This window comes from Pelodiscus sinensis, chromosome 2 (genome assembly GCF_049634645.1).
Source record: "Pelodiscus sinensis isolate JC-2024 chromosome 2, ASM4963464v1, whole genome shotgun sequence".
NCBI lineage: Eukaryota > Metazoa > Chordata > Testudines > Trionychidae > Pelodiscus > Pelodiscus sinensis.
In genome coordinates this window covers 146,324,686-146,351,581 of record NC_134712.1, presented here as the reverse complement: position 1 = coordinate 146,351,581, position 26,896 = coordinate 146,324,686, and the positions used below count along the sequence as shown (strand labels likewise).

At 42.2% G+C, this 26,896-nt stretch overlaps 1 protein-coding gene across 3 annotated transcripts in view; it reads right to left on the bottom strand.

Moving 5' to 3' along the window:
* Positions 1–6,682: 6,682 nt before the first annotated feature.
* The window catches only part of TGFBR1 (transforming growth factor beta receptor 1), a 74,606-nt gene continuing 54,392 nt past the window's right edge, over positions 6,683–26,896 (bottom strand). For all 3 annotated transcript variants that reach the window (XM_075921584.1, XM_014581783.3, XM_014581784.2), the window contains 4 exons: positions 20,624–20,780; positions 18,142–18,266; positions 15,580–15,710; positions 6,683–9,840 (listed from right to left, as the gene is read on the bottom strand). In XM_075921584.1, coding sequence (XP_075777699.1) covers positions 9,715–9,840; positions 15,580–15,710; positions 18,142–18,266; positions 20,624–20,780 — 539 coding nt within the window. In that variant the 3' untranslated portion in view covers positions 6,683–9,714. The remainder of the gene's footprint in view (positions 9,841–15,579; positions 15,711–18,141; positions 18,267–20,623; positions 20,781–26,896) is intronic.

Genomic DNA, 26,896 nt, shown 5'->3' with positions numbered 1-26,896 from the left:
CAGGGGGGGAGAGAGGGGGAAGAGAGGTGAAGGGTGAAGGGAATGACATATCCTGAAGTGATTACGTCGTGAACCCACCGGTCGGTGGATATGAGAGCCCAACGGTGTTGATAAGGCCTGAGACAATGATGGAATACGCCTTTTGTGATGTCTAGAGTCTCTGTTAACGGGGTGGTCCGAAGTCCCTTGATCAACCCATCAAACCTGCTGTCGGCCCTGCTGCTGGACAGACGTCTTGTTAGGTTGCTGGCAACGCTTCTGGGGCCGTTGTCTTGGCCTCTGTTGCTTGTATGGCCTGGTGCGCGGCGTCGCATACGAGAATGGTCTTTGCCTATTGTAGGGTATGTATCTCCTACATTTGTGGGGGGGGGGGTGTACATCCCTAGCGTTCGCAAAGTTGTACGTGTATCCTCGTCCGAGTGGAAAACTTGATCTGTTGACTGAGCAAATAGCGACTTGCGATCAAAGGGCAAATCCTCCACCTTGGCCTGCAACTCCTTGGGAACAGCGGCCTGGTGTAACTAAAACGCCCGACGCATGACAATGGCCGAAGCTGTGGATCTAGCAGCTGCGTCAGCCGTGTCAAGGGCGATCTGCAAGGCTGTTCGGGCGACCGTATAGCCCTCTTGTATCACCGCCTTGAGAAAATGACGTTTGGAGTCCGGCAAGTGCTCAAATAGAGGGACCAGTTTCGAATGGTTGTCGAAATCGTGGTTTGCTAGCTGTGCCGCAAAGTTACACATCCTCAGAGCAGACGTGGAGGAGGAATATAGTTTCCTGCCCAAGATATCCAGTCGTTTGGCCTCCTTGTCGTTTGAGGCATTCTTGTTCTCTGCTATGCAGCATCCACAACAAGGGAGTTAGACTGAGGATGTGTAAACAGAAACTCCATATCCTTTTGAGATATGACGTACTTCTTATCCGACCACTTATTAGTTGGTACCGATGTGGCCAGCGTCTGCCAGATGTTGTTGGTGACCTCCAGTATAGCGTCAAAGGGAAAAGCGAGCTTTGACTTCTGGGAAGGTTGTAGATTAAGCAACCGATGTTGTTTCTGCTGCACATCCGTGGTCTGAATGTCTTGGGATTGTGCAACCCTCTTGAAGAGCTCCTGGAACTGCTTGTGGTCCTCCGTAGGAGACAAATCCGCAGGGATAACTGCATCATCCGGCGAGGATGAGGAACGCTGCGCCGGGGAATCAAGGCTCTGCTGTCCCTGAAGAGGAGTGTGGTCCTGCTTATCCTCCTGATACCGTGAATCCAAATTCAAATCCCCAGCCGAGGATGGTGGGGCAACATAAGGGGTAGACTCGTCCAGACTGTGTGGAGATTCATGCCGAGAAGATTGTGGTGACCGCGATCGCGAATACCTTCTGCGATGGGATGAACGAGAAGAGCGCTCATGATAACATCGGTCATCCCTCTGGCTGTGGCAGGGAGAACGGCTGTATCTTCTGTGTCATACCGACGAAGGCACTCTGTATGTCTTGGGGACCTTGGTGAAAGGGATCTCCTATAGTAGCGTGAAGGAGATGGCGAGTAGTAGTCCCGATAGTACCGACGTGGCGGTGAACGATGAGGTGACCTATAGCAGGGTTCCGTAGAGACAGTGTAACGATGAACACAACGACGGCAATCAGCGTGGGAGGAGGTAGGTGAATCAGGTCCAGGTGAGAAGGTGACACGGTCCGGCGTTAGTGACGGAGTCCGGACCCTTGCAGATTTTTGCTATGCTTTGGTTGGCACCGAGACATTGCAGGCAGACTAAGGAGGTGCTTGTGGCAGAACAGCAGGCAGTGAAGAAGCCTCTGCCACTTGAACGTCGGTAGAGTAAAGGCTCGGTGCAGGTTGATCAGCCGGGAATGTGAAATCAGGAGACTGGGCTGGCAGAGACTCCTGCTGCGGCGGTGCATCCGGTGCGGATATGCCTGGCACCAAGGAGCCTGAAGCGGCACCTAGGGAAGGCGCTGCGGGTGCCAACACAGGTGTCTCTGGCCGCGCATGTGCTGAAACTCCTGGTGCCGGGGCTTCTCTTGCCGGCTCCGCAATGGCCGTTAAAGCCGTTGCTGGCACCGACTCCACTCACGACCCCTTCTTGGGTGTCAGAGCGGAGCTTTTGAGGCGGGCTGCCGTTGCGGCAGAAGAGCTACGGCCCTTGCCCGCCTTGTCCGCGGGGAGTCTCGGCACATAGCCAGAGCTCCCTGACTTGTCCGCAGTGCCGCCTGGCGTCCCGTGGATCTTGCGGGCTTGCCCAGCATGCCCAGTAGATGCAGAGCGTGGCTTGGAGACCTCAGGAGCTTGGAGAGCCTTCTTAAACAAAAGGACTCTCAACCTCAGCTCCCGATCCTTTCTGGCGCGAGCTGTCATCTTCGCGCAGTGGGCACACTTCGCTGGGACACGAGCGTCCCCGAGACATCTGACATACCAGGAGTGTCCATCTGAGATGGGGATAGCCTCCTGGCACTGGAGGCACTTCTTGAAGCCAGGTGATCCTGGCATCCTTGAGTCCTTTACTGTTTAATCAGTCTGTTAATCAATTTCAGGAAGGCACGGACTGGCCACTGAAGAAAAACAGTTTTTTTTTGTTTTTTAAACCAGGAAAAAAAAGAAGGGAATTACAACTAGAAACAGTATAACAGATAACTATCTATGACTAAACCAATCAACTAACTATAACTAGGAAATTTCCTTTTCTCCTCGGAGAGGGGAAGGGAGCCTAAACTAACTCCGTCTGTGGCTGCGGACGGTTGGAGAGAAACTGACAAGACCAGACCGCGCTCAGATGAAAGGCACGAAGGGGCACTCGTGCATGCGCGGTCCGGTAGGGGGGCTACTGCTAGTGAAAATTCCTCCGGTTTGCGGCGCCGGGACAAGCCCAGCACCTTGAGTGGAGCACCCTCGGGGACACTACTCGATGAAGAACATTAGTACAGGTGTAGCCTAGAGAAGATGCTTGCTGATGGGTTGTAACGTAAGTTGGCTCAAAAAATCAATTTCCTAAAAAACAGATTTGACAATAACCAAGCAAGGTTTGAGGAAAATGAGTAAAGTGGAGAGACACAATCAGGGTTATATGTCCTAACTTATGTTGCAATCATGTTCTATCGCTACCTGGTTATACAAGGCTTGCTGGTTTGAGATCTGAAACTGCAAGCTAGCAGTAGATTAAACCTTTCTACTGAAAAGGGTGGACAAGAATTGACCCTGGCATTTCATTTGCGGTCTCAGCAATGAATGAAATGAGCAAGGGAAGGCAGGGTTGTAGATAAAAATGCCCATGACTATGAAAAGGTACATGGTGTTTCCATTTGGCTTTCACGGCTGTTCACTGCAGAGATATGCCACATTTGTGTCCTCCAGCATGACCTTATTTATTCACAGAAACACAGACTGGGTAAGAAGGACCTTTATATTGGAGAATTCTTGCACTTCCTTTGCCTGTGTCTCCAATGAGGAAGCAGCCTCTTTAGTAGGTCCTGGTATGTCCTGTAGTCATCCTAGAGAAGACACCCAAAACTTCATCACTTCATATGGTGATGTTGAGGAGGCTTACACAGATGGCTGAGACAATTTCTTGAGCCTTTTCCCCAGGAGGCTCTGGCAAGTGAGTTTGGTCTTGCATGATACCAATGTTGGTACATGGATCAACTTCCCAAGTTTCTTCCCAAAGATCTGGAGGGTTCCAGTAAGGATGACTGGAACCACCCAACGGTTGGAAACCCAACCTCTACCAGTCCCTCTAGCAGAGAGGTAAGTCACTGGACCAGTAAGGCCTTTTAGGGATCAGAAATGCAACCCTCTCAATGAAGGTGAACAATGCCTTCTGTCCCAGTAGTGAGGGGCATAAGACCCAACTTGTGTCTCCAAGGAAGAGGCTGTGTCTGCTGACCAGGGAAGTGCCATAGATTGGCAGTGCCTCTCTGGAAATATAGGCACAAGAGAACATGCTGGGCTTGCCTCCTGATACCAATTAAGAAGAGGCTGGATGGAATAGAGAAGACTCACATAACCAGGGATGAACAACTATAACAAGTTGCTTATATGCTGGTCTCAGAGTAGATGACACCTGCACCACCAGAGAATCTGGTACCAAAAGTCATAGTAAATCTTGCACTGCAGTGTATGCCTCCAGTATTGTCAGTACCAAGAGGGTCTGCTGCTGCAAAGGGATCAAGTACTCTGGTCTGCACTCCAGAGCAGTTTTAACAGTATCAGTTATCCACACCAGCATCTCTCAGGACGTTCTGCTTCATTTCCTAGGATGCTTGCTGATGTGGTGGCAGGGACCCCCATATTTTGTGATACAAGTCCTTTGAAGGGTCTTGCTGATGGTTTCTTTATTGGTACTGGGTACAGAGAGCAGTGCTAAGACTCAGCAACATGTGAACAAGCATTCCTTAGACGTACTTAGTATCCACTCCAAGCAGGCAGTCTGAGGATGATAGGCCCTCACTTCTGTCTTTTTTGGTTCAGGGCTTCAAGTCCCTACAGATCTGCTTCCTGTCCCAAATGTGACCCTTGCTGAGGCAATTTAATCTCTGAGAATGAGGGTCACTCTCCAGCATAGATGTCCCGTAGCTGCTGCAAGACTTAAAGCCTGGAGACTGAGCCATACACCTCAGTAGACGGTCAGTACCCAGAACAAGTGGAAGCCAATAGATCCACTAAATGACACTAACTACATTATAAAACTACAAAATTTGAACACTAGTCATGCCCCAACGACTGGCTGATCAAGGATTTATCATGCACAGCAATACTATCATCCGTTAAGATGGCCATTTCTTTTCCTGCCACTGGGTCTTCAGCTAAAAATAAGGAAATCCACATTAACACCTTTACAGAAAATAGGAATTTATAGGGGCATCCTTGACAGTCAAGGGTTAATGTAGGTTTTCTTATATCTAATGGCAGGAAAAAGGAAATGGCTATCTAAATGGATGTCGATACTGCTGCCTATGATCCACTCTTGATCAGCCAGTCATTGAAAGTACAGGACAAGCTATAGAATTGAACTGGGTGAGATCTCTGGACAGTTTGTGATTGCATGATATTTTGCCATCTGGAATTGCAGGGCAGTGGGTGAGCAGGATTTCTGTGCAAAGAAGTACAAGCACTTTTGGTCTTTGTCATAGGAGGTAGACTTGCTTAACTGCTTGTTCACTGGGAGAAGTCAGCATCATTAGAGGGAACATAATATTTATCAGCCTGTTTGCAAACTAACAATCACAGTAGCTGTTTGCCACTCTCACTTTGGATGGTGTTGATGATTGTAAATTTTGAGCAACTTGTGTTGAAAATCCTTGAATTCTTCACGTGGTATTTGAAGAGCAACTGTTACTCATTCTGATGTGCAGAAATTGCTGGAAGTCAGCCATCCAAAACAATTGAAGAGGAACTGAGAGGGCAGTTTGCCTGTAGCCCTAAAAAGCCTCATCGTGCAGCATGAATATGTATAGGATACATGTGTGGGCTGAACAGACATTGCCAATGAAAAATCTGATCGAAGACTCAAGAGGCACATGCACAGCTGAAATAGAGCACCGATAGGGCTGCTACTCAAAGATTAACAATAGTCATAAAAGGGACTGGATATTTATATTGACCAAGAATATCAATTGTTATAATTATGAAAGTTTAGAAGTGCTTCAGATCATAAGCATATTACTGAAGATCAGGATGACACCTATTCAGGAGGGAGATTATCCTACAGCTGCCTGCACCAGGCTAATTATGCCTTCTTCTGAAGTACATAGTTCTTGCCATTGTCCAGATTCTAAACTAGATGCTTTGGGTGTGTTCCAGTAGGATAATAACTATGTTTCCATCCCAACAAGAGACAGCATTTGAACTTAGGTAGTTATCTGTTTGAGAAACATTTCACAGTTGAGAGGCAGGAGTGTAAGAAGTTCTTGGCTATAAAATGGGAGTTAGAAAGAAATTTTGGAATAAATAGATAAATATATGGTGGAGGTGGAGGCTGAGGCCAAGAGGCATACTTAGTTGATTGAGCCTCCTGGTGCTTTGCCATGTATTCTGAAAAGTTTCTCCTGTGGTTGCACCTATGTTCCATCTTTGCAAGCTGGAATATTGGCTTATAAAATGAGTTTTGTAAAGCAACAATCCATTAGAGCATCCTTAGTTAAGTGAATTACAGTTTGAGAACCTGTGTATAAAATACTTATTTCCTGCACAGGGAAGAAAGCTTAATCCCTATTAGTGGTGTTTGCAGTACGCCAAACAGTCCATTTCACTTTTGAATGTGGTAAACCTTCCACTACAGTTAGCTACAAGCCTAGCCAATTTCCTCATTATTTCTTGGACATAGAGGAGAGTGGCAACCTCTAATGCAGTCACTCATCTGCAGTAGACAAGACATCAGGAACATACTCTAAACATCTATCACTGGTACAAGGTACTTAAAGTCAGTTATGGTGGTGCAGGTTCAGAAACCCCCTCATTTCTCTTATGCCAGGGTAGGGAGTAGTTGGCACAAGCATTTTCAAGCGATTTCTGCCACCCTTATGCCAGCAGATTTTTCCTTACACAAAGGGAATTTGCCCCGATTTACACCACTAAGTGGCATAACGTGACCATAGTAAATCAGAGCAGTCTCCTCTCCAACTATTGCATTTTGAATATTTCCACTTTTTCCTTTGAAAGACAAGACAGATCACTTACCTACTTTGAAAAAAGTAGTTTATTTTCATTACTTGAATCTTTCTACTGTAGTGTTAGCACTTAACATAAGCATCACTCTTCTACTTTCCTATTTACAATCCATTGTACTGTATACGCTACCAATACAATACATAGTTTTCAGAAATGTAAGGGAAATGCACAATTTTGTAACGTTTAAAAAAACATCAAACTCATCTGTACAGGATTCTCAAGTTTTATCACCCAAAATGCAGAATTTATACAAAGCATTATTCCACACAGCTCCAGAAGGGCAGATGCTACATTAACAAGCAGCAACAAACTTACAGAAATACAATAAAAATACAGAAAATAAAGTGTGTATTTTGGACACAAGAAACAATAGTTAGTACCACTGAAGTTGTAAATTTAGCAATACCTATATTTTCTAGAAACATGTAATTGCAAACTTGGAGAATGTTGTGAAAAATATTAAACATTATATACACAATGAGGTAAATGTACCTTGGTCTTTTAAGAGGTAATTTAAGTTTAAAGCAACTGACATTGAATCTTTTCTTTTACATGTAAAATAATGTCAACACCTTTGTAACCATTTCTATGGCACACTATAAACAAGGAGCTAACTTAAGGAGATTTCATGGCACTCAACTCACAATTATTTTGTAAAAAAAATAAAATAAAAAAATAGCCTCTTACTTCACTTGATAGCTTAATGTCCCCACAGAGTCAATCCCAATGTTATTATCCCTATATACAAAGTCCTCATTAGGATTACAAGTGAATGTAATTTAGTTTGGGGGCAAAAGAATGTGAGCGCTGAATAAATTGCTTCTAAAATATCCCAGAATTCCAGCTTTCAAGGTTGGAGAGTCCCTGAAGAATTCCAGCATCCAAAAAAGGATGCGAGTCTTTTCAGTACTAGTCCATTCCCAACAATCCTTCTTATGTATGTCCATAACCATCTGGCCATGCCTATAATCTGAAGTGAGGCTTTAGTGCTACTAAATTGTCAATTTAATAACATACATGAACCTTGAAGAAATGCATGTAGTGTGTATGTTTATTTACAATAAACATTTGCATCAGTATTTCTCATATCAAATTGTTTTGGTATATCCTTGAGATGATATAAAATTAATATTTTGAATGCTAAAATAGTTTGGTCCCCCTGGATTTCCAAGAGCAGATCTGATGATTTACAAGTTTAATTTTAAAAAATATTAATGTGTCTGTGTGCACATATGCAATTTTTACACAAGTAACATAAAATATAATATCCGGACACACCCATTTAATAAAAGGTGTTCAGATTGTAAGCACAAGAACAAACTATTTGTGATGTCATCTGAACCCAAAATACACATAGGCTTATTCACAATATTGCTATTATGCATTTTAGGATATCATTCACCTGTATATGTCTTCATAATAATCTTCATTAAAATTGGGCAATATATCAATTCACCCTTTTTTATGCATTAGTAAAGTCAACAGCAAACAAATACCTGCTACTCAAGCAGATATTTGTAATTGTTAAAAACCTAGTTTCAGGGCAAAGATGATTCCTGGATTTTTTTATATTTCATGTGTTTAACAATTTTAAGAGACATTCAGACAGAAAGGGATACAGCCTGTATCTTAAGAGTTTGTTAAAATCCTGTGAAAAGATATACTTGTTTGAGATGTGAAGGTTGAGTAAATCTGTGCACATTTTTTCCCCAGAGTTCTAATGACAACACAAACTCTTTGTTCTTGCAATTATAACAAGGACACCAGAACTCTATGGGTGTGTATCCAAAGTCTTTAAGCTTACTACTTTGTGTATGTAAGATACACATAGCATATGCACGCATAATTTGAGAGCAGCTTTTAGCTTCTTAATTAAAACAAGCCCAAATATTACAAATAATCATCTTTAATTACAGATTAAGTTAATTCTTGTCTTTTCAAATAATACTGTTCAAGGAGAAGAAAAAAGGAAAGACTGAGAAACTGAAAAATAGATTTCTTGCAAGTGTAGAATGCAAAGAGTAAAACTTTTATCTTAAAAACCTTTAGTCCTCTTGCTAGTTTAGACAAGAGTATGACAAACATTTTAATAAAATGCCACTTAATTAAAAATTCTTAGATGTTATTAGAACTTATACATATGATGCACAGTTAAAAAACATAACACTGAATTAGATAACTTGCATACCATTTAAATTCCTACAGTGGTTTAAGAATCAGATCTTGCTGAAAGAAAGATATTCCAAGAATAATGTTGCTACATGCCAAATAGAGTGCTAATTAGGTCATTAAGCTAAGGAATAATTCAATTTTTGAATTCAGTTTTGAAATGATAAGTACCATAAACTTTGTATGTTCATAGTGATTTGCATTAGAAAGACTCCGAAGTGGCACTTACTGGTATAGTACAATCTATGTTGAAGGCAATGCAATGTGCTGAATAAGTGAAAGCACAACAGCGTACAAAATATAGTTGCATAAATTATGTTCCCCACAACTGAATGAGGTCATTTTTGTAAATCAAGGTAGGTGTCCAATAGATGTAAGCTTAATATCTAGAAAGTTATACTGCAATAGTACATTCAAAACCTGAATAAAAGAAAAAGCTTGCAGTGGGGTTCAGAATACTCAGTTGTACCAACCACTAATAAAAATCACTTAAGACCCCTCAATGCATTGTATGCAATTTTGTGAACCAGCTCCAATACCTTAAAAACCATCTTCATGTCTTCAGCACAGTTAATGAAAGTTAAGACCAGTAATCAACTTTTAAAATAGTTACATGTTAATAAAAATAAAGCTAGACTACACAATGTTTTGTAAGTGTCCTGGGAAAGAAGTGTTCATAGTGCACAAAAAAGACCCAATCACCTGTATCACGTTCACAGAAATCCTGGGGCTAGTAACTGATGTTCCTATAAAATATCAAAAGGCGGCAATATCCTTCTGTTCCCTCGGTGAGGTAGAGCTAATAACCTTCTGTACATGCCATCCAGGTTCAGATATGGATCTTTCAAGTGCACTTCAGTAGTAAATCCAGGATTACATTTTTATGCCCTCCTGTTGACTGAGCTGTGATAATGTTTTCTTAATGCGTAAAGCTGTTAGCCTTGCTGCTCCATTAGCATACCAACATTCACGCATAATTTTGGCCATTACTCGTAATGCCTGTAAAAAAAACAAAACCAAAAACAAAAACAAAAAAAACCCCGTGAAATATAAATTTGAACTTTAGCCAAGATGTAGGACACCAGAAAATAAGTCTATTTACAGGGATGAAATTTCAGTACTTTTAAAAAAAAGAGGGGGGGGGGGAGCGTGCCCTGGAACTTGGAGGGAAAGTTAACTATAATCCTTATTCTTAAGTATTACAAAACTCCTGAATCATTGCTCCTAGTGTGTATTTAAGTCAGAATGCTACAACACCAAGGTGATAGATAGCCCAGAAATACCAAAGACAGAAAGATCCCACTTAAATAAAGAATGATTACTTACCTATAACATCAGGGGTTTTTTTTTTTAAAGATGTGTTGTATATATATTCTACTCTATGCATGCATGAACTCAGTGCACTCAAGCCAGAGACTGTGTCAGCAGTAAGCACTGAGGCAGCACATGAACCTTGAGTGTCCTCATACCTCCAACCATAGCCTCTACGAGCCACAGGCAGTGAGAGAACTGGGGGCTTTGGAGGGGTGAAGAGGAGAGAGAGGTCAAGGCAGAGGGGAGTCCTGCCCTGTATGTTCTCAGCTGAAGGCATGTTGACACTTAGTGCATATGCACTGCCCTCATGGGTACTACTGACCAAAAACATATCCCAGAAGTGATCTGTGCATACATAAACATCTTGATGAATCAGATATTCTAGCTATATACCGGAAGTACTCTAGAGGGCAAGGGAGAGTGGAAAATACATAGAAATGAAGGACTTGGAAGACCTCAAGAACTATGAAGTCCATCTCCCATTGCTGCAGCAGGACATAACACATCCCTGAGAGGTGTTTATCCAACCTGTTCTTAAAAGCCTCCAAAGATGGGAAATTCCAAAACACCCCCTGGAAGCTCATTTCAGAGCTTAGCAACTCTTGCAGTTGGAATTTTTTTTCCTACATCTCCTTTACTACAGATCTACTTTGCATGCTAGTCTACAAAGGAAGCAGATGTGGTTATGCTCAGAGTCTATCTTACTAAACAGAAAAATATCATAATGGAAAATTATATAACTCCATGGTACACTCATATTTTGAGTGCTGTGTACTGTTCAGAATGCCTTTTCTCAAAAGCAGATATTAGAATTGGAAAAGGTGCAGAGAAGGGAAACAAAAGTGATCGGATGTATGAACAGCTTCCATATGAGGAAAGATTAAAAGAGACTGGGACCTTTCACCATAAAAGAACTCAGAGGAGTAAGTGGAGATTATGATAGATGTATAAAATCATGACTGATGTGGGGAAAGTGAGTAACATAAAAACAGAACATAAGAACGGCCGTACTGGGTCAGACCAAAGGTCCATCTAGCCCAGTATCCTGTCTGCCGACAGTGGCCAGCACCAGGTACCCCAGAGAGGGTGGACCGAAGACAATGATCAAGCGATTTGCCTCCTGCCATCCTTCTCCAGCCTCTGATAAACAGAGGCCAGGGACACCAATACTATCCCCTGGCTAATAGCCTTTTATGGACCTAACCTCCATGAAATTATCTAGCTTCTCTTTAAACTCTGTTAGCGTATGTCTACACTACCACCCTAGTTCGAACTAGGGTGGTTAATGTAGTCAACTGAAGTTGCAAATGAAGCCCGGGATTTAAATATCCCGGTCTTCATTTGCATCTTGCTGGGCGCCGCCATTTTTAAAGCCCCGGTAGTTTGGACTCCGTGCCCGTGGCTACACGCGGCATGGAGTAGGTAGCTCGAATTAGGCTTTCTAATTTTCTGGCAAGGAGTTCCACAGGTTGACTACACGCTGTGTGAAGAAGAACTTTCTTTTATTAGTTTTAAACCTGCTACCCATTAATTTCATTTGGTGTCCTCTAGTTCTTCTATTTAGGGAACTAATCAATAACTTTATCTGCCCTCTCCATACCACTCATGATTTTATATACCTCTATCATATCCCCCCTCAGCCTCCTCTTTTCTAAACTGAAGAGTCCCAGTCGCTTTAACCTCTCCTCATATGGGACCCGTCCAAACACCTAATAATTTTAGTTGCCCTTTTCTGAACCCTTTCCAAGGCCAAAATATCTTTTTTGAGGTGAGGAGACCACATCTGTACACAGTATTCAAGATGTGGGCATACCATAGTTTTATACAGGGGCAGTAAGATCTTCTGTGTCTTATTTTCTATCCCTTTCTTAATAATTCCTGCAAAATGCAGGACAATGTAGCACTTTAAAGACTAACAAGACTATCTTGTTAGTCTTTAAAGTGCTACATTGTCCTGCATTTTGCTTCAACTACCCCAGACTAACACGGCTACATTTCTATCACTATTAATAATTCCTAGCATCCTATTTGCCTTTTTGACCGCCACTGCACACTGTGTGGAAGTTTTCAGAGAACTATCCACGATAACTCGAAGATCTTTCCTGATTTGTCATAGCCAAACTAGCCCCCATCATACTGTACGTATAGTTGGGGTTATTTTTCCTGATGTGCATTACTTTACACTTATCCACATTAAATTTCATTTGCCATTTTGTTGCCCAATCACTCAGTTTGTTGAGATCTTTTTGGAGTCCCTCACAATCTGCTTCTGTCTTGACTATCCTAAACAGTTTGGATAGTAAGGAAGTATTATTTGTATCTTCACATAACACAAGAACTAGGTATCACTCAACAAAATGAATAGGAAGCAGGCTCAAAACCAATATAAGGAAGTACTTCACACAATGCACAGTCAACTTGTGAACTTCTTGTGAGTGGAAGGCTAAAAGAATAATGGGTTCTAAAAAGAATTAGATAAATTCATGGAGGAAAGGTCCAACAATGGCTATTAGCACCAACACTCAGGAATGCAACCCCACAGCCTACGTGTCCCTAAATCTCTGCATGTTAGAAGCTGGGGCTATATAATAGGGGATGGATTACTTTGTAGTTGCATTGTATTGTTCTTTCTTTGGTCAATGCCAGATGCTTCATTGCTGGAAGATAGGATAGCAGGGTTAGATGGACCATTGGTCTGACCCAATATGGCCATTTTTATGTTTTTACTAATATTTTTATAGTTTTGAACTGCAGGCGATAGCTAGAGCTCTATTTTAAAGTCTGGAAAATAATCTTATATGAAATACACTTACACTGCAAGGATGTAACAGAATTCCAAAGAACAGTGTTGCTTCTAAGCTTTTTACTCTTCCACGCCAATCAGAATAATACCTTGTGTAATTTAATTTGCAGTAAAACTGAATTTAAAACGTGGGGCCACTTAAAATAATTGGTTTAATATCAGATTTTTGCATCAACACTAAGTAAATGTTTGACAGTTCAGTGGGAAACAAGGAGGCTTTAAAATGTCATGCCTTCCTGGATTCTTAAATCAATGTCACTCAGCACCTACTGAGATAAATGGGAGTAGCTTAATATACTCAAGACTAGGGATGTAAATGTGAGTGACTACACAATTATCTAATAAGCCTGGACTTATCAGTTAAACCTATTGACTACATGCATCTCCCCCTTTGCTGCCTCTATCAGATCAGAGGCAGCAAGGCAGGGTGGGGGGAAGGCAGGAGCCAGCTTTTAAGCCAGCTGCCCATGAGCACCAAATCTCACAGCACTGCCTGCCTCCACCCCCTCCCCCCACGCTGCTGCCTCTAATAGAGGCAGCAGCATGGAGGGTGAGGGGGGCAGGTGAGAGACAGTACACATGGGAAGCCAGCTTTCAAGCTGGCTGCCCATGTGTACCAGCTCCTGCAGAGCCACTTGCGCCTTCCTCCACGCATCTGCCTCTCTAGCAGAGACAGTAGTGTGTGTGTGTGGGGGGGGGGGGGGGAGGGCGGGCAGACAGGAGACAATATGTGCAGGAAGTCTGCTTTTAAGCCATCTCTCCATGTGTGCCAGCTTTGCGGAGCCGCCTGCCCCCTCCTCCTTGCTGCCTCCCACAAAGGTAGCTGGGGGAGGGCAGGAGCTGGTAGAGTGCTCCCCATGAACACCGATTCTATGGAGCCACCTGTTCCCTCCTCCCCCAGCATGAGAGATAGAAGGGAAGGGGAGGCTGCCACAGACAGAGGCTGCTTTGTGGGATGCCGATGCAACCTCTGTCCGTGAGGAGCTTGGGCCCCTCATCGACAGGGGCTGCTCCTGCCTCTGTAGCAGCTCTACCTACCACTCTGCAAGGCAGCAACACAGTGTGGCCAGGGGCTCCCCAGGAGCGGGGCTGGGAGTGCACTGGCTGCCGACCTCACCCCCAGGGATGACCGAATAATTGTGTAATGGCTAAATTTTGAAGCAGTTTCACGATTATTAAATTAATAGTTATCTAACTTCCCTAACTCAGACTTCGGGTTTGTCTACACAGGCACGCAGGAAAGTTAAGATTAATTAACTAAAGATGAAAAGTTAAAGCACATTAATCTAGAGTAGATAATCTCATTCAGAACTAAACTGGCTTTAGTTCACTTTATCCTAAGACCTGGTCTACACTCAAAATTTAGGCTGACATAGCCATGTCACTATGGAGTGAAAAAATCCATATCCAAAGTGCAGTACCTATGCTAGCCTAATCCCTCCCCCACACCATAGGTGCACAGTTGGGTCAACAGAAGAATGTATTTATCAACTTAATCACTTGAGGAAGCAGTGTTCCTACAGCAACAAAGGAAACCCCTTTCACTGTGAAAGGCTGGTTCTAAACTAGGGATGTAATAGTATAATTGGTTAACCAATTAACCGATAAGCAAAAGCCTATAGGTTAATGATACAGATTACACACATTCCCCACCCCCCAGTACATTTTTAGCAGGCTGGCCAGCAGCCCAACTCATTATTCCCAGCATGCACTGGGTCCTGGACCTACCCCCCGCTGCAGCTCTGCATTTAAAGTGTATTAGGAGCCAGGTGGGCAGGCAGCCCAGCTCAGTTCCGGCTCATACCGGGTCTGGGAGCTCAGACCTCTGCCCCCCAGACAGGGGCTGCCCAGGGACTATAGAACAGTCGACTAACTGAAAAGAATGCATGAGGTTAATAGACTATTCAAATTAACCAATATTTAACATACCTATTCTAAACTACAAATCCTTAGCTATACCACTATAATCCCCATAGCATAGACATGGGCTTAGTATACAGAAGGTTTTAGTACCTTTCTGCATTTTTGCCACCATGTCACTAGTGTAAATCTGTCTACATCAGTACGTTGTAACAAGAGAGACCCAGAGAATGGAAATACATAATTTCCATTACACTACTTTCACTTTTTCATATCTTCAGGACTGCAAATAAAGTACTATCAGCATAGATTGGTTTTCATTCCTTAGTTAATATTCAGTCACTTGCTAGGCACTTATAGGATGCTGGAAAACTAGATAAAAACCGTCCTCTGGAATTTCTGTTCAGTTTATTATATTTTAAATTACAAGTAATGAAATATAAAATGTATCTAGAACAAATGTGTTTTGCAATTTATAGGCGCACAATTTCATGCACAAGTAACTTTAGCCACTTTTCAAGGGAAGGGTTCTAAGAACTTTTTTTGGCAAACTAGCCAGAGTTTGTAAAGTTTTAAATGTGTGTAATTATATCCACCCACCAGCATCATCTAGTAAACTCATAATTATCACAAAGCCACTAACATTCTCTCAGACACACTTTCAACTCCAACTCAAGACAAAAACTGACTTGAGTACCTAAAGATATAAAAGCTGCAAAGTCTGCTTGAATTTTAATTTTTGCACATTTAGTAATACTCACCTCACAACTTTGCCATCTATTTGGAATATTGGGTCTCAGCTTCTGCTCACAAACAACTTTCCTCATTTCTTCAACTGAAGGATCTGAAGGGACTAGGTCATAGTACGGTAACTGATAGTCTTCATGTATCCCTGCAGTGTTAAAAGATTTAGCATTTCTTTCTGTTTAACAATCACAATTAGAGTTTGTCAACTCATTCTCAGGGATTATTTGTTGATATAACTAAACGCTTGTTTTACACAGTACTGTTGACTGACAGATTTTAAAGCTCTCTACAAACAAAAAATAAATATCCAATTTTACCAACTGATTGATCAAGGTCACACAATTGCCTTAATGAGCTTTTTAAATTTCCTAATAAAATGTTTACAGGCTTAGGGAAAGTGTGTCTCCCTGAATTTGAACAGAAACTGGTGGCTTAATCAGCAATGAAATAAAAGATATTCATATAAGCTTTCAAAACCAGTTTAATTTGTATCCTCTCTCTTCATTCTTACATAACCACATCTATTTTAAAAAGCTAATCATAAAGCATAAAAAAGTAATACTGGCTACAATTTACATGAACAAAATGCAAATTCCATTGCAAATACTTTACCCTTCTTTGTTTCTATTTTAAAGTTTTATTTTGAAAGTGATTCTTTATCCTAAAACTGCATCAGACTCACTCTTGAAATGGAAAATGTGGATCTCTAACTACAAGAGCAACTATAACCACCTTCTAATATTGGGAGAGAGTTTTCCATGGTGAACTTTAAATACTGATGTTTTATTGCCTACCCCTCATCTGTAGTGTACAGAAGGTCTGACTGGGGAAACAGAACCTCACCCATTCTTACAATAGGCTCAAAACCTCTGTCTGAATTCCTGAAGTCTAATTAAAATGTGAGGACTTCTAGAGTAAATGGTAGACTTTCCTAACTTGTTCAGACTAGCAGGTGACTTGGGTCTCATGCTGCAGAGTAAAGCAAAAACAATCCTCTCCCTCCCCCCCAAATCACAAGACGACCAGGAAGAAAATGATATTTAGACCTTGAGCATGTGAACAAGACCCACCAGCAGGACATCTGGAAAAGAATCCTATGTAGTAACTCAAAGCCCTTATCTAGGGCCTCATCCCCAGGTAGCGGAGATATGTGCAAACAGCAGATGCAGATTGACCATATGCCATTTAAGCAAGTTTAGTCTTGAAACAAGTAGGGTTTTTGCCCCCACTACTCACCTTGGGATACTGTTCCAGAACTCTATTCCTCTGATAGTTAGAAACCTTACTCCAAGGGTTCTTAAACACAATTGCACTCTGATCCCCTTCTGATAATAAAAGTACTGTAGAGTCCCTATCATCCGATCTAAATGGGACCGACACATGGTTGGATTACCGAATATGTCAGATGATACGGACTCTACTGTAAAGAGCAACGGAACAGCTGATGCCACTCCTGCCAAGGACGTCCCCCGCAGGAGCAGCATCAGCTGTTCCCTTGCCCTCTAGGAGAAGCTGCTCCTGCTGCTGCTCCTCCTCTTGCCTGGAAGCGTCCTTCCTGGCAGCAGCAGCTTCGAGAGTGACGGGGCAGCAAGCAGGGGCCGTTCTCCCGGCCCGCGCTGTATCTGACAAAGTAGTAACTCAAAGTCCCCGGGGGCTGCAGGGTCGGATAAAGCGGAGTGTCGGATTACCAGGTGTTGCTCAGGCTTTAGCCCCACCAAGTCTAAGCCAGTCCTCACAACACTGTTAATACAGGGTTGTGATGCATTTTGGTATTCCAACCTACAGTCTGAGAATCACTGCCCTACTCTAATTTCAAGTCTAAAATGTGTTGATGGCCAGTTTACATCTATTTGCTCTTGTGCAAACATTGGGTCTTAACTGAAGTCCTCTCTCCACCCTGTGTTCATTCCTCTAATTGTATTTATATAAAGCAGTCCTATCTTCCCATAGCCTTAATTTTATTAGCCAAGTTTGTTAAATCTCCTCTCATAAAACAAGTTTCTGCATTCATCCTCTAGCCTTCTTAGTAACTTGCACATGCTACCAGTTTGTATTCAACTTCCTTAAATACGAGACCAGAATTGCACAGTATTCCACACAGAGACTAGTTCCTTTTAAAACCATAAAAAAATCTGTCACTTCCAAAGATGATTTGTGACAGAAAGATAGAGTTTTAAACTATGTACTGAACATAATTTGCACATACTTCTACCAGTACATTTAGTCTCTCACTGTCACAGGCACCAACTTTGCCATTTTTCTATATGACTTTTGGAACAAATTCTGCATCATTTGAGAGGTGTGACTTCCAATTTTAAGAGGAGTTTCATTTATTTATTCCACAGCAAGGTATGGATATATATCATTTACAGTACAAGCCTAGTCAAGTTTCTTAGCTATTTGGCACTAGCTAATTGAAGGGAGGGATAAAATGACTTAAATTTAAATATAAACCATGTATAGTATCACAAAATATAACTGTTCAAAGAAAATAGGTATGAAAAACTTTAGATTCTGTAATACAATCAGTACAAAAGCTTATAATTTAATATATTCAATGTATAACTGTCACATACCGCCAATTGAACATCGCCGTGCTATTTCCCAGAAGACTAATCCCATCGCATAGATGTCAGCTCGCTTGAATGACTCAAAATGTTTCATATTTATGGAATCATCTAGGACCTCAGGAGCCATGTATCTATTAAAATAAAATAACCAAAATGTATTTATGCCATAAAAATGCTTACAACACTAAGCTCTCTCCATAATTTCTTCAGGTCCAACACACTGAACAAATTGGCTTAACAGAAGTTAACACATTAGGAAAATTTGGAAGGACTACATTAAGAGTAAAATGATCATGGTCACTTCATGTTGGCCTTAATTCCATTAAGGTCAGTGGTAAAATACCTACTGAATTAGTCAGCAGAAGAAACTAAGCCAATTCAGAGTACTTTTCAATATCCCCCAAGTCGCACACCAATCTACATGGCCTCCGTACAATGAAAAGAAGTTCAGTTATTTCCAGGTGACCAATGTGTGACCCTTAAAGTCCTCAACTGTTCAGATGAAATACTAGAAATGGATTACTAATAGAAAATATGTTCAATAGTTCCAGAAAGAAAAGGAGGCAAGAAGCAAAGCAGCCTCTGAGATGCTGTCATTTTAGGCAGGTGAAAGGATAATGAGACAAAGTTGGAGCCATGAAGGGAAGGGGGAGCAAAGCAACACTGTGGCTGCAACATCCAGGGGAGACACAGAGAAGAGTAGCAGCAGCAGCAGCAGCTCCACACAGACAAAGATTGACAACAACTGCTTCAGGGCTTGAGTGCCCTCAGTAACTAATTGATCCGAGGAAAAAGATTTGAGGTAGGAGCAGGTCGAGGGATAAAGATGAAGGAATTTTGTATTAGAGAGCAGGGAGAAACATAGGCGTTAGAATGTATCGCTAGAAATACTGGAGGCAAGAGATGAAAAAACAAACCAAAACCACCACAACCCCTAGGGGCTGTAATGTGGGAGGCATGGCTGGGGACTGCTAGAGAATGGGGAAAAGTTACTAGCTATGCAGTAACTGACTCCTCAAGATGTTGTTGTCAGTGTGGATCAACTATAAGTGCTCATGTGCTTCACTTGCAAGACTGTTTTTTTTTTGGTTTTTGCACATAATGCTGTTCACTGAGTCCACACAAGAGTATAAAGAGCAGAATTGCTATGACCCTCCCTCCCCTTGCAATCTGAACCCTGCAATAGAGAGCTCTTAAGAAAAAAAATGAAGGTTGGCTCATAGGAGCCACACTGACATGTCAAAGAACCACACTTAATGTAGGCATAGTATATGTCAGTGTGGATCCTCCTCTAGGTGACTGGCAACCAGCAGCCCCTTAGGAAGGAGGGAAAGAGAAGTAATCAGCAGCATTATTTCTACAGTGATAATACTGCTTTCCCAAACTTGTCATCTACTTTGGCAGCTAAATCCAATTCATAATACGTGACAAAGAGCAGTGGGGGTTACTCCATGTCGATCTCAAATTGACACACTTTTTAAATAGGCAGGAGATAATTGCTTGAATTCTGGTGAAGTGCCTTGATGCTCAGTGGAGAAGTACATCTACCAAATAGTAACAGCAAGATGCACAGAGTTATCCATTTCAGTATCATCTGGGATGAACAGTATGAACACCCAACTATGGCTATAAATAAGTAGGAGAAGACTCTGAACAATTTGGTTCTATAAACATAAAAAGTGAAATCCTGGGTGCATTTTCTTGGTTTACTTTTTCTCCCTGTGCCAAGTGTATCTTTGCAAAGAGGACCAGGTTGGTTGACTGATCTAGAGGACAGACCTGGAGTTTATTCCTAACGTGATGTGATCTCAGGACCACCTTTTCTCTATAGGATTAGGCCAAAAGTGCCTCAAGCACCTTCACTCTCCAGGCTCAAGTAATGGCCATCAACTAGATTCTCTTCAGAGAGACAAAGGATAGAAAGCTGTCTGACAGATTCAAAAGCAATTGCCAGGAGTTTCAAAAGTACTAGATGGACATCTTAGACAAGAATATGTTCCTCTGATCAGTGGATTAAGTATGACAGAATGAGAAAGGAGAGCACAATTGTACAGGTGTCCGGCTAACTGACATTGTATCAAGTGCACCATAAGCGAGCCAAATTAGAGGCATGTTTGTTTTAAGTGCAGTAAGTAGTCGAAGATCTGAGGTACCCAAGGCATTATCATCTAAACAATTTATGAAGATACCGATCAGGTATTCAAGAGGTGCTGATCTCCCAATATCCAGTCTCTGCTTTAACAATGTCCGCCCCATTTGCAGATATTTTTGAAGTGCTGTAGACTCAGTAAGACCCAGATTCAGCAAGATACTTATGCATACGTAGTTCCAATGTACTCAAGAAAGGACAGGTGTGGGGAAAGCCTGGCTTACTGCACATGGTTTTGTAAACTATTATTTACACTGCCATTGAAACCCATGACTATCAAATAGAAAGAAGAGAAGTATTTAAGAAAAATAATTTGATACAGTATATTTATGACTTTACCTTTTTGTTCCCACTCTGTGGTTTGGGGCAATATCAATTGTGTCTGTAGCTGAATCATGTCTTACTGCTAATCCTAAATCTGCAATACAGCATGTCCCATTCTTTTTTACCAATATATTTTTTGATTTCAAGTCTCTATGAGCAATGGCTGGTTTTCCTGCATAAAAAAAGAAAAAGAGGTAGAAAGAGCAAAAAGCCAATCAAATCCCTACTGTTAACTAAAGAATATTTCCGAAAAATCGCTACTACATATTCTCACACTAGTCAGGAGTTCAAGATTTTGAAATTATGAATCAAAGAATCACATTTGTATCTATAACGTAGATGCCTGATGTTTCATTGAAACCCTTTTTGAAGGGAACAGAACGATATGCTATATTGTTAGAACACCAGTGATCTGACAATTTTTACATTAGTTAATATGATCACTATATTCTAGGAATTTTGCAGTGATTTCTCTACCGCTGAGTGGAAAGTGTAACTAGAGTCAAACATTTATATTTGTACAGTCGTGACTACAAAACAATAGTTGAATAAACAGAACATTACACTGAACTAGGGATGATAAATTTAGTGTATCGATTATTTGATTATTCGATAAGGCCGCCTCCACCTTTGAAGCGTAGCAACAGCCTCTAGGGCTGTTGCTACACTTCAAAAGTCTAGCAGAATTACCAACACTTCCATTGCTTACTGGGCTTTTAGAGGACATTTAGGGGCAAATTAGAGCTAAATAACAGCACAGAAGACTTGAGTTCAGGCTGGTGGCTGTAAAACTTGACCATGGGAAGCTTGGCCACACCCAGAAAAGTGGGCATCTGGCTTACTAAAATAATTTGTTGATGGATGTGTCTGGACAATAGAGTTCTGGATTAGAGAAGTTCAACCTGTATTTTGTTGAAATTCTTGGGAAGCTTTCTACACAGGTAATTTTGACAAAAGAGATTAAATTGGACTTCGTTAAGACACCAATTTATAACTTTCTTCATCTTCAAATCGTGACACACACCAGTACAAATATGTATCAAACAATTAATTCTCTGTGGGTAGTGCTTATGTTTTCAGTAGCAAGACTATCTTCCTTTATATGAAGCTTCATTATACAAGCCATCTAAGACCATATACTTATAATGAAAATGTTAATTAAAAATAAAAAGAAATGGAGACCACTTTGAAATAATTTCAGGCTCATGTTTATTGGGATATGAAACATGAGCCACAATCTGTGTTCAAAAGCATATGAAGAAAGTTCTAGGATTTATGAAAAATCCAACTCCTTCAGTGGTAAGATCATAGTTTATCAAATACTGAAAACTGTGTCCTTTTGTTGCGAAGAATATTCTTTCCCCAGATTAAACAAAAAGCATTTACAGAGCAACTTTAATTACTTTTTCTTATGTTTCTGACAAATAGGTACGATAGCAAATATCTCAAAATAAAAACATTAAGCTCTTACATTTGGCCACTTGAGTCACAAGCCTGTAGCACTGTGTGTATAATGAAGACTTTTATGTGAGAGAATTCACTAAGATCTATTATATACAGTACTGACATTTTTGAACACTTCATTGGTTTTAATATATTCCACTCACTGGAGATTAGTGTGAACCTAATATACTTGAGCTGGGACTTTTGCTCAGCAGTAACCCTCAGAGAGATACAAGAACCCTGAGTGTTTTTATGCCTAACTGAAAGACTAAAGGACAGGATCAACTCAACCCCTCTCCCCATACAGTTCCTTTGCACTTAACTCTTGCCAATACTAGAAGGAAAGGACAGCAACGTACATCACAAAATGCATGTACACAAAACATCCTGAACCACAAGTTCTTTAAAAGGAAGTAACCATTTCTTTGAGTTTGTACAAATATTTGAGTTTCCCAAGCAGTATGCTTTAAGTAGATTTTAAATTCCTGCCACAGTGAGTGTACAATTAGGGATGTTTGATAATTTTTATCTGAGTAATTGCTAACATTCCACGTGGTTACACAACTATTTGATGCTTCCAGCCCCACTCCCGGGGAGACCCCCCTGCCACCTCACACTGCTGCCTCTATATCATGAGGGGGCAGGTGAAAGCTGGTCCACTAGGGAAACCAATTTAAAAACCAGCTCCCCGTGCAGACTGGCTCCCTGCTGCCCCACACCACTACCTCTGATACAGAGGCAGCAATTTGAGATGGCAGCAGCCCCTGTCCACAAGGGGTCTAAGCTCCCCATGTACAGAGTCTAGAATGTACCTATGAGCCATATGGTGCTGCAAGTGTGCAGCCCAGCCTGTCAGGGATGCATCTGTCATCATGGAAACACATGGTTCTGCAGTGAGGAACATAACACTGGAACACAGATTTTTTTTTGTATCAACCACCAGAGAGGAGACTTCACTGAGAGTGGGATGATGAAGGACTTTGTTAATGGATGTTGGGCTTGTAGACGGTCCTGAGCCACTCCTACAGGCACCTGATGTGCAAAGGAGCATTTTTGATGACAACGTTGCAAGCTGCCATGTGGCCTATTAACTAAAGGCAGTCATGAGCTGTGATTTTGGGAGAGAAGTGCAGTGTCCTGACCAAGTTCACAATGTTCTGAAAATGATCCAGAGGGAGGGGAACAAGTGCACATGTGGAGTCGAGGTATGCCCCTATGAACTGCATCTTTTGAACAGGAATTTGACTTGTTTTTGTTCATCTGTAGACCAAGATGTCGGAAGACTTGTCTTGTGATGGAGAGGGAGCCTCGAGCATCGGATTCAGAGTGTGCTTTGAGGGGATAGGTGTCAAAGTAAGGAAATAGGATTACAAGTTCTTTCCTTGGGTATGCCATAACAACTGACAGCACCTTTGAAAAAAAACTCTGTGGGCCGTCAAAAAGCCAAATGCTAGGACCTTGTACAGGTTGTGTTGGGTACTAAGAACAAAGAGAAGAAATAGTGTATGAGCAGGATGAATGGAAATAGGAGTCTTGTACAGGGGTGGGCAAAAGGGCCTCCACGGGCTGGATCCAGCCTGCCAGAAGGGTTGATCTGGCCTGCAGAGGCCCTGCCGCTCCCTTGCCCCCAGGCTAATTAGGGTCCGGGGGAGGAGGGGAGAGAAGTGCACAAATTTCCTCTACATGCGCTCTTTGAAGCACTGTGCACTCCTGGCAGAGTAGGAGGAGGCTTTGCACACTCCCCCGCTCTGATTGGCCTGGGGGTGGGGGAGCACGGGAAGTCTCCTTCCACCACCAGGTTTGTTCTTAAGTTGAATTTGTAGGTATGTAAGTCGGAAGCAGCTCTGCCTCGGGCTTCCTGTACTCAGCCGCTGGTCAGTTTCAACAGTGGCTGAAACTGGACGCCAGTTCCGACTTACATACAAATTCAACTTAAGAACAAACCTACAGTCCCTATCTTGTACGTAACCCAGGGACTGCCTGTAACCCTCTTTTGTGGTGGTGCTGGATTTCAGCACTGGAGCCGCTCTCGGCACCGGAGAGAAGAGCTTAGGAACTGGAGTCTAAGGTGGAAGCGCTTTTTCTGAGGATTTTTTCTCCTTTTGTGCATGGGGTTTCTTGGGTTGCTGACCCACATCTGAAGCTGGTTTTAACAACTTTTGAGCACAATCAGCTTGAGGCACAGATCTGTCATGCTGTGCTCTGGCTTCAGATTAGCACAGTTAAGATGTTTCAGTGCAACATGTGCCTCTCAGAGGCAGTGGATACGTTGAGTGTCCGTCCAAGACAGGAATAGGATCCTTACATGAGGAACATCACTTAAAACTCAGAAAGCTGGTCATGGTATGGGCTAGTGTTTCTCAACCTTTTTTTTTTTATAAAGTACCCCTTTCAAAAAACAAACAAAAAAAATGATAACTACTCCCAGTACCTACAGTTTTCAGACAGTTATTTTCTACCATTGCAACACATTTGTTTAAAAAGTAATCGTAGCCAGGCAGGCAATGCAATATTTGAGTGTAAAACGTACAAAAATAAAGCACTGTAAAACACCACAAAAAAACCCTTAGTTTTCTCCAAATTTCAGTTGTGTTGACGTATTCCCCCAGACTTCTCTTGAGTAGTACTCATACCACTGGTTGAGAAACACTGGTATGGACTAGCACTATCTATGGGGATAAGAGCCTGGAGGTTTTTTTTTTTTTTTTTATAAACTAAAACAAACAACATTAATGGGGGAAATAACTAACTAAAGGTAAGAAGTATATAACGAGTTTACTGATCTAAAGCACGAGATTGGAAACATTGCTGACCTCTGTCTGTGACCGGAGGGAGTTGAGAAGGAACTGGGGGAGCTTGTGCATGTGCGACACCCGTACAATAGGTGGCTTCTTTCACCCCAAGTCTTCCAACAAGATATGGACGGATCCTCTCAATCTGGATCTCTCTCCAGGGCCCAAAAATGCTAGGACTGTGTCATCTTAGGTCAAACAGATCATGGGTCAGAAAACCTTAAATGTATTGTTCAGTGAACCCATGAAATAGAGGGGGGGGGGGGGGAGAAGAGAGAGAAAAATGCAAGTAGTCAACTCAACTAGCCAATAAGCCTAGGCTTATGGAGGTAGTCAACTACTCTTTTACATCCCTATTCATGAGTCTTTTTGCTCAAGACATAGCACCCCTCAAAGGGGTGTCCCTCAACATTAACTTAGCATTCCCTAGGTACGTGTTATGTGGAGACAGAAAAACCTCTGCTTGGTTAAAATTGCCATGAATAGCTGCTGGATTGAGAGTTGACTGCAGTGGCTACTACCAAGCCTTCAGCCACAATAAACTTAAAAACTATTCCTCCATATCCCATTCAGTAAAGCCCAATTGTAAAGTCATATTACAATAATAGAGTCTGTTAGTGATTTTCATTTGGGGTATGTCTACACTACCCCGCTAGTTCGAACTAGCGGGGTAATGTATGCATACCGCACTTGCTAATGAAGCCCGGGATTTGAATTTCCCGGGCTTCATTAGCATAAGCGGGGAGCCGCCATTTTTAAATCCCCGCTGCTTCGAACCCCGTGTAGCGCGGCTACACGGGGCTCGAACTAGGTAGTTCGGACTAGGGTGCCTATTCCGAACTACCGGTACACCTCGTTTCACGAGGAGTACCGGTAGTTCGGAATAGGACCCTAGTCCGAACTACCTAGTTCGAGCCCCGTGTAGCCGCGCTACACGGGGTTCGAAGCAGCGGGGATTTAAAAATGGCGGCTCCCCGCTTATGCTAATGAAGCCCGGGAAATTCAAATCCCGGGCTTCATTAGCAAGTGCGGTATGCATACATTACCCCGCTAGTTCGAACTAGCGGGGTAGTGTAGACATACCCTTGGAGAGTAGATGTAGAGTAAGTTTACATGCCAAACGAATTAACCCTCTTATTCCTAATTTTTTTTTGTAATTTGTAATGTACTTGCTCCAATTTCTTATTCCCTACTAAAAGGGTACCTGGAGCTAAGCGATTAAAGAAATTGTTCAACCCCTCAAATGGCACCTGGTCACGACAGTCCACTTTCTTTGAAGTCTGTGCCAGAGAAATTTGACAGGGCCCAGCAATCCTTCACTGATGGGTAAAGCTATTCACATAGGACCAGCTACATGTAATATAATTAACAGTTTAAGGTTTCATTGGACAACTTTGTCAGGAAAAGTATCTCTGAAAAGGATACAGTGGTGCCAGTAAATGTACCTGGAACCCTTATAACTGAAGGTTTCAGAGGTATGATTGGCTTTGCCATTACTAAGACCACTGTTAGAGTGTTCTGCATATGAGTGTCTAGTACCAACATGCAGAGCAAGTCTCTGGCTCCCATAATTGCTGGAGGAGCTGTGCTCTTGAACCCAGTCTGATACCAGACAGCTTCTGGAGGTAGGGATGTTAGCTATCGGGTAAGAGAACAGTTGATGAACCGCATTAATTCCTAGTTGTTGGCCAACTATTCTATAAACCGGAGGGTGGGAGGGGAGGAGGAGAGGAGAGGAAGAAACGGCAGCCAGTTTAGTCTGGCCCCACCCCCGGGGAGCCCCCTGCAATCCCACACTGCTGCCTCAGTATCAAAGGCAGCAGCTTGGGGTGCCAGGCAGGAGCCAGTCCATGAGGAGAAGAGTTTAAAATAAATAAAAAAATAAATAAATAAAAAAGCGCTCTCCATGCAGACCAGCTACCTGCTACTGCTTCTAATAGAGGCAGTAGCATGGGGTAGCAGCAGCCCCTGTCCATGAGGGGGGGGTCTGAGCTCCCTACAGAGACTTCGGGAGGAGAGAACAGGGGAAGTTTCCATGAAGCAGTCTCTGTAA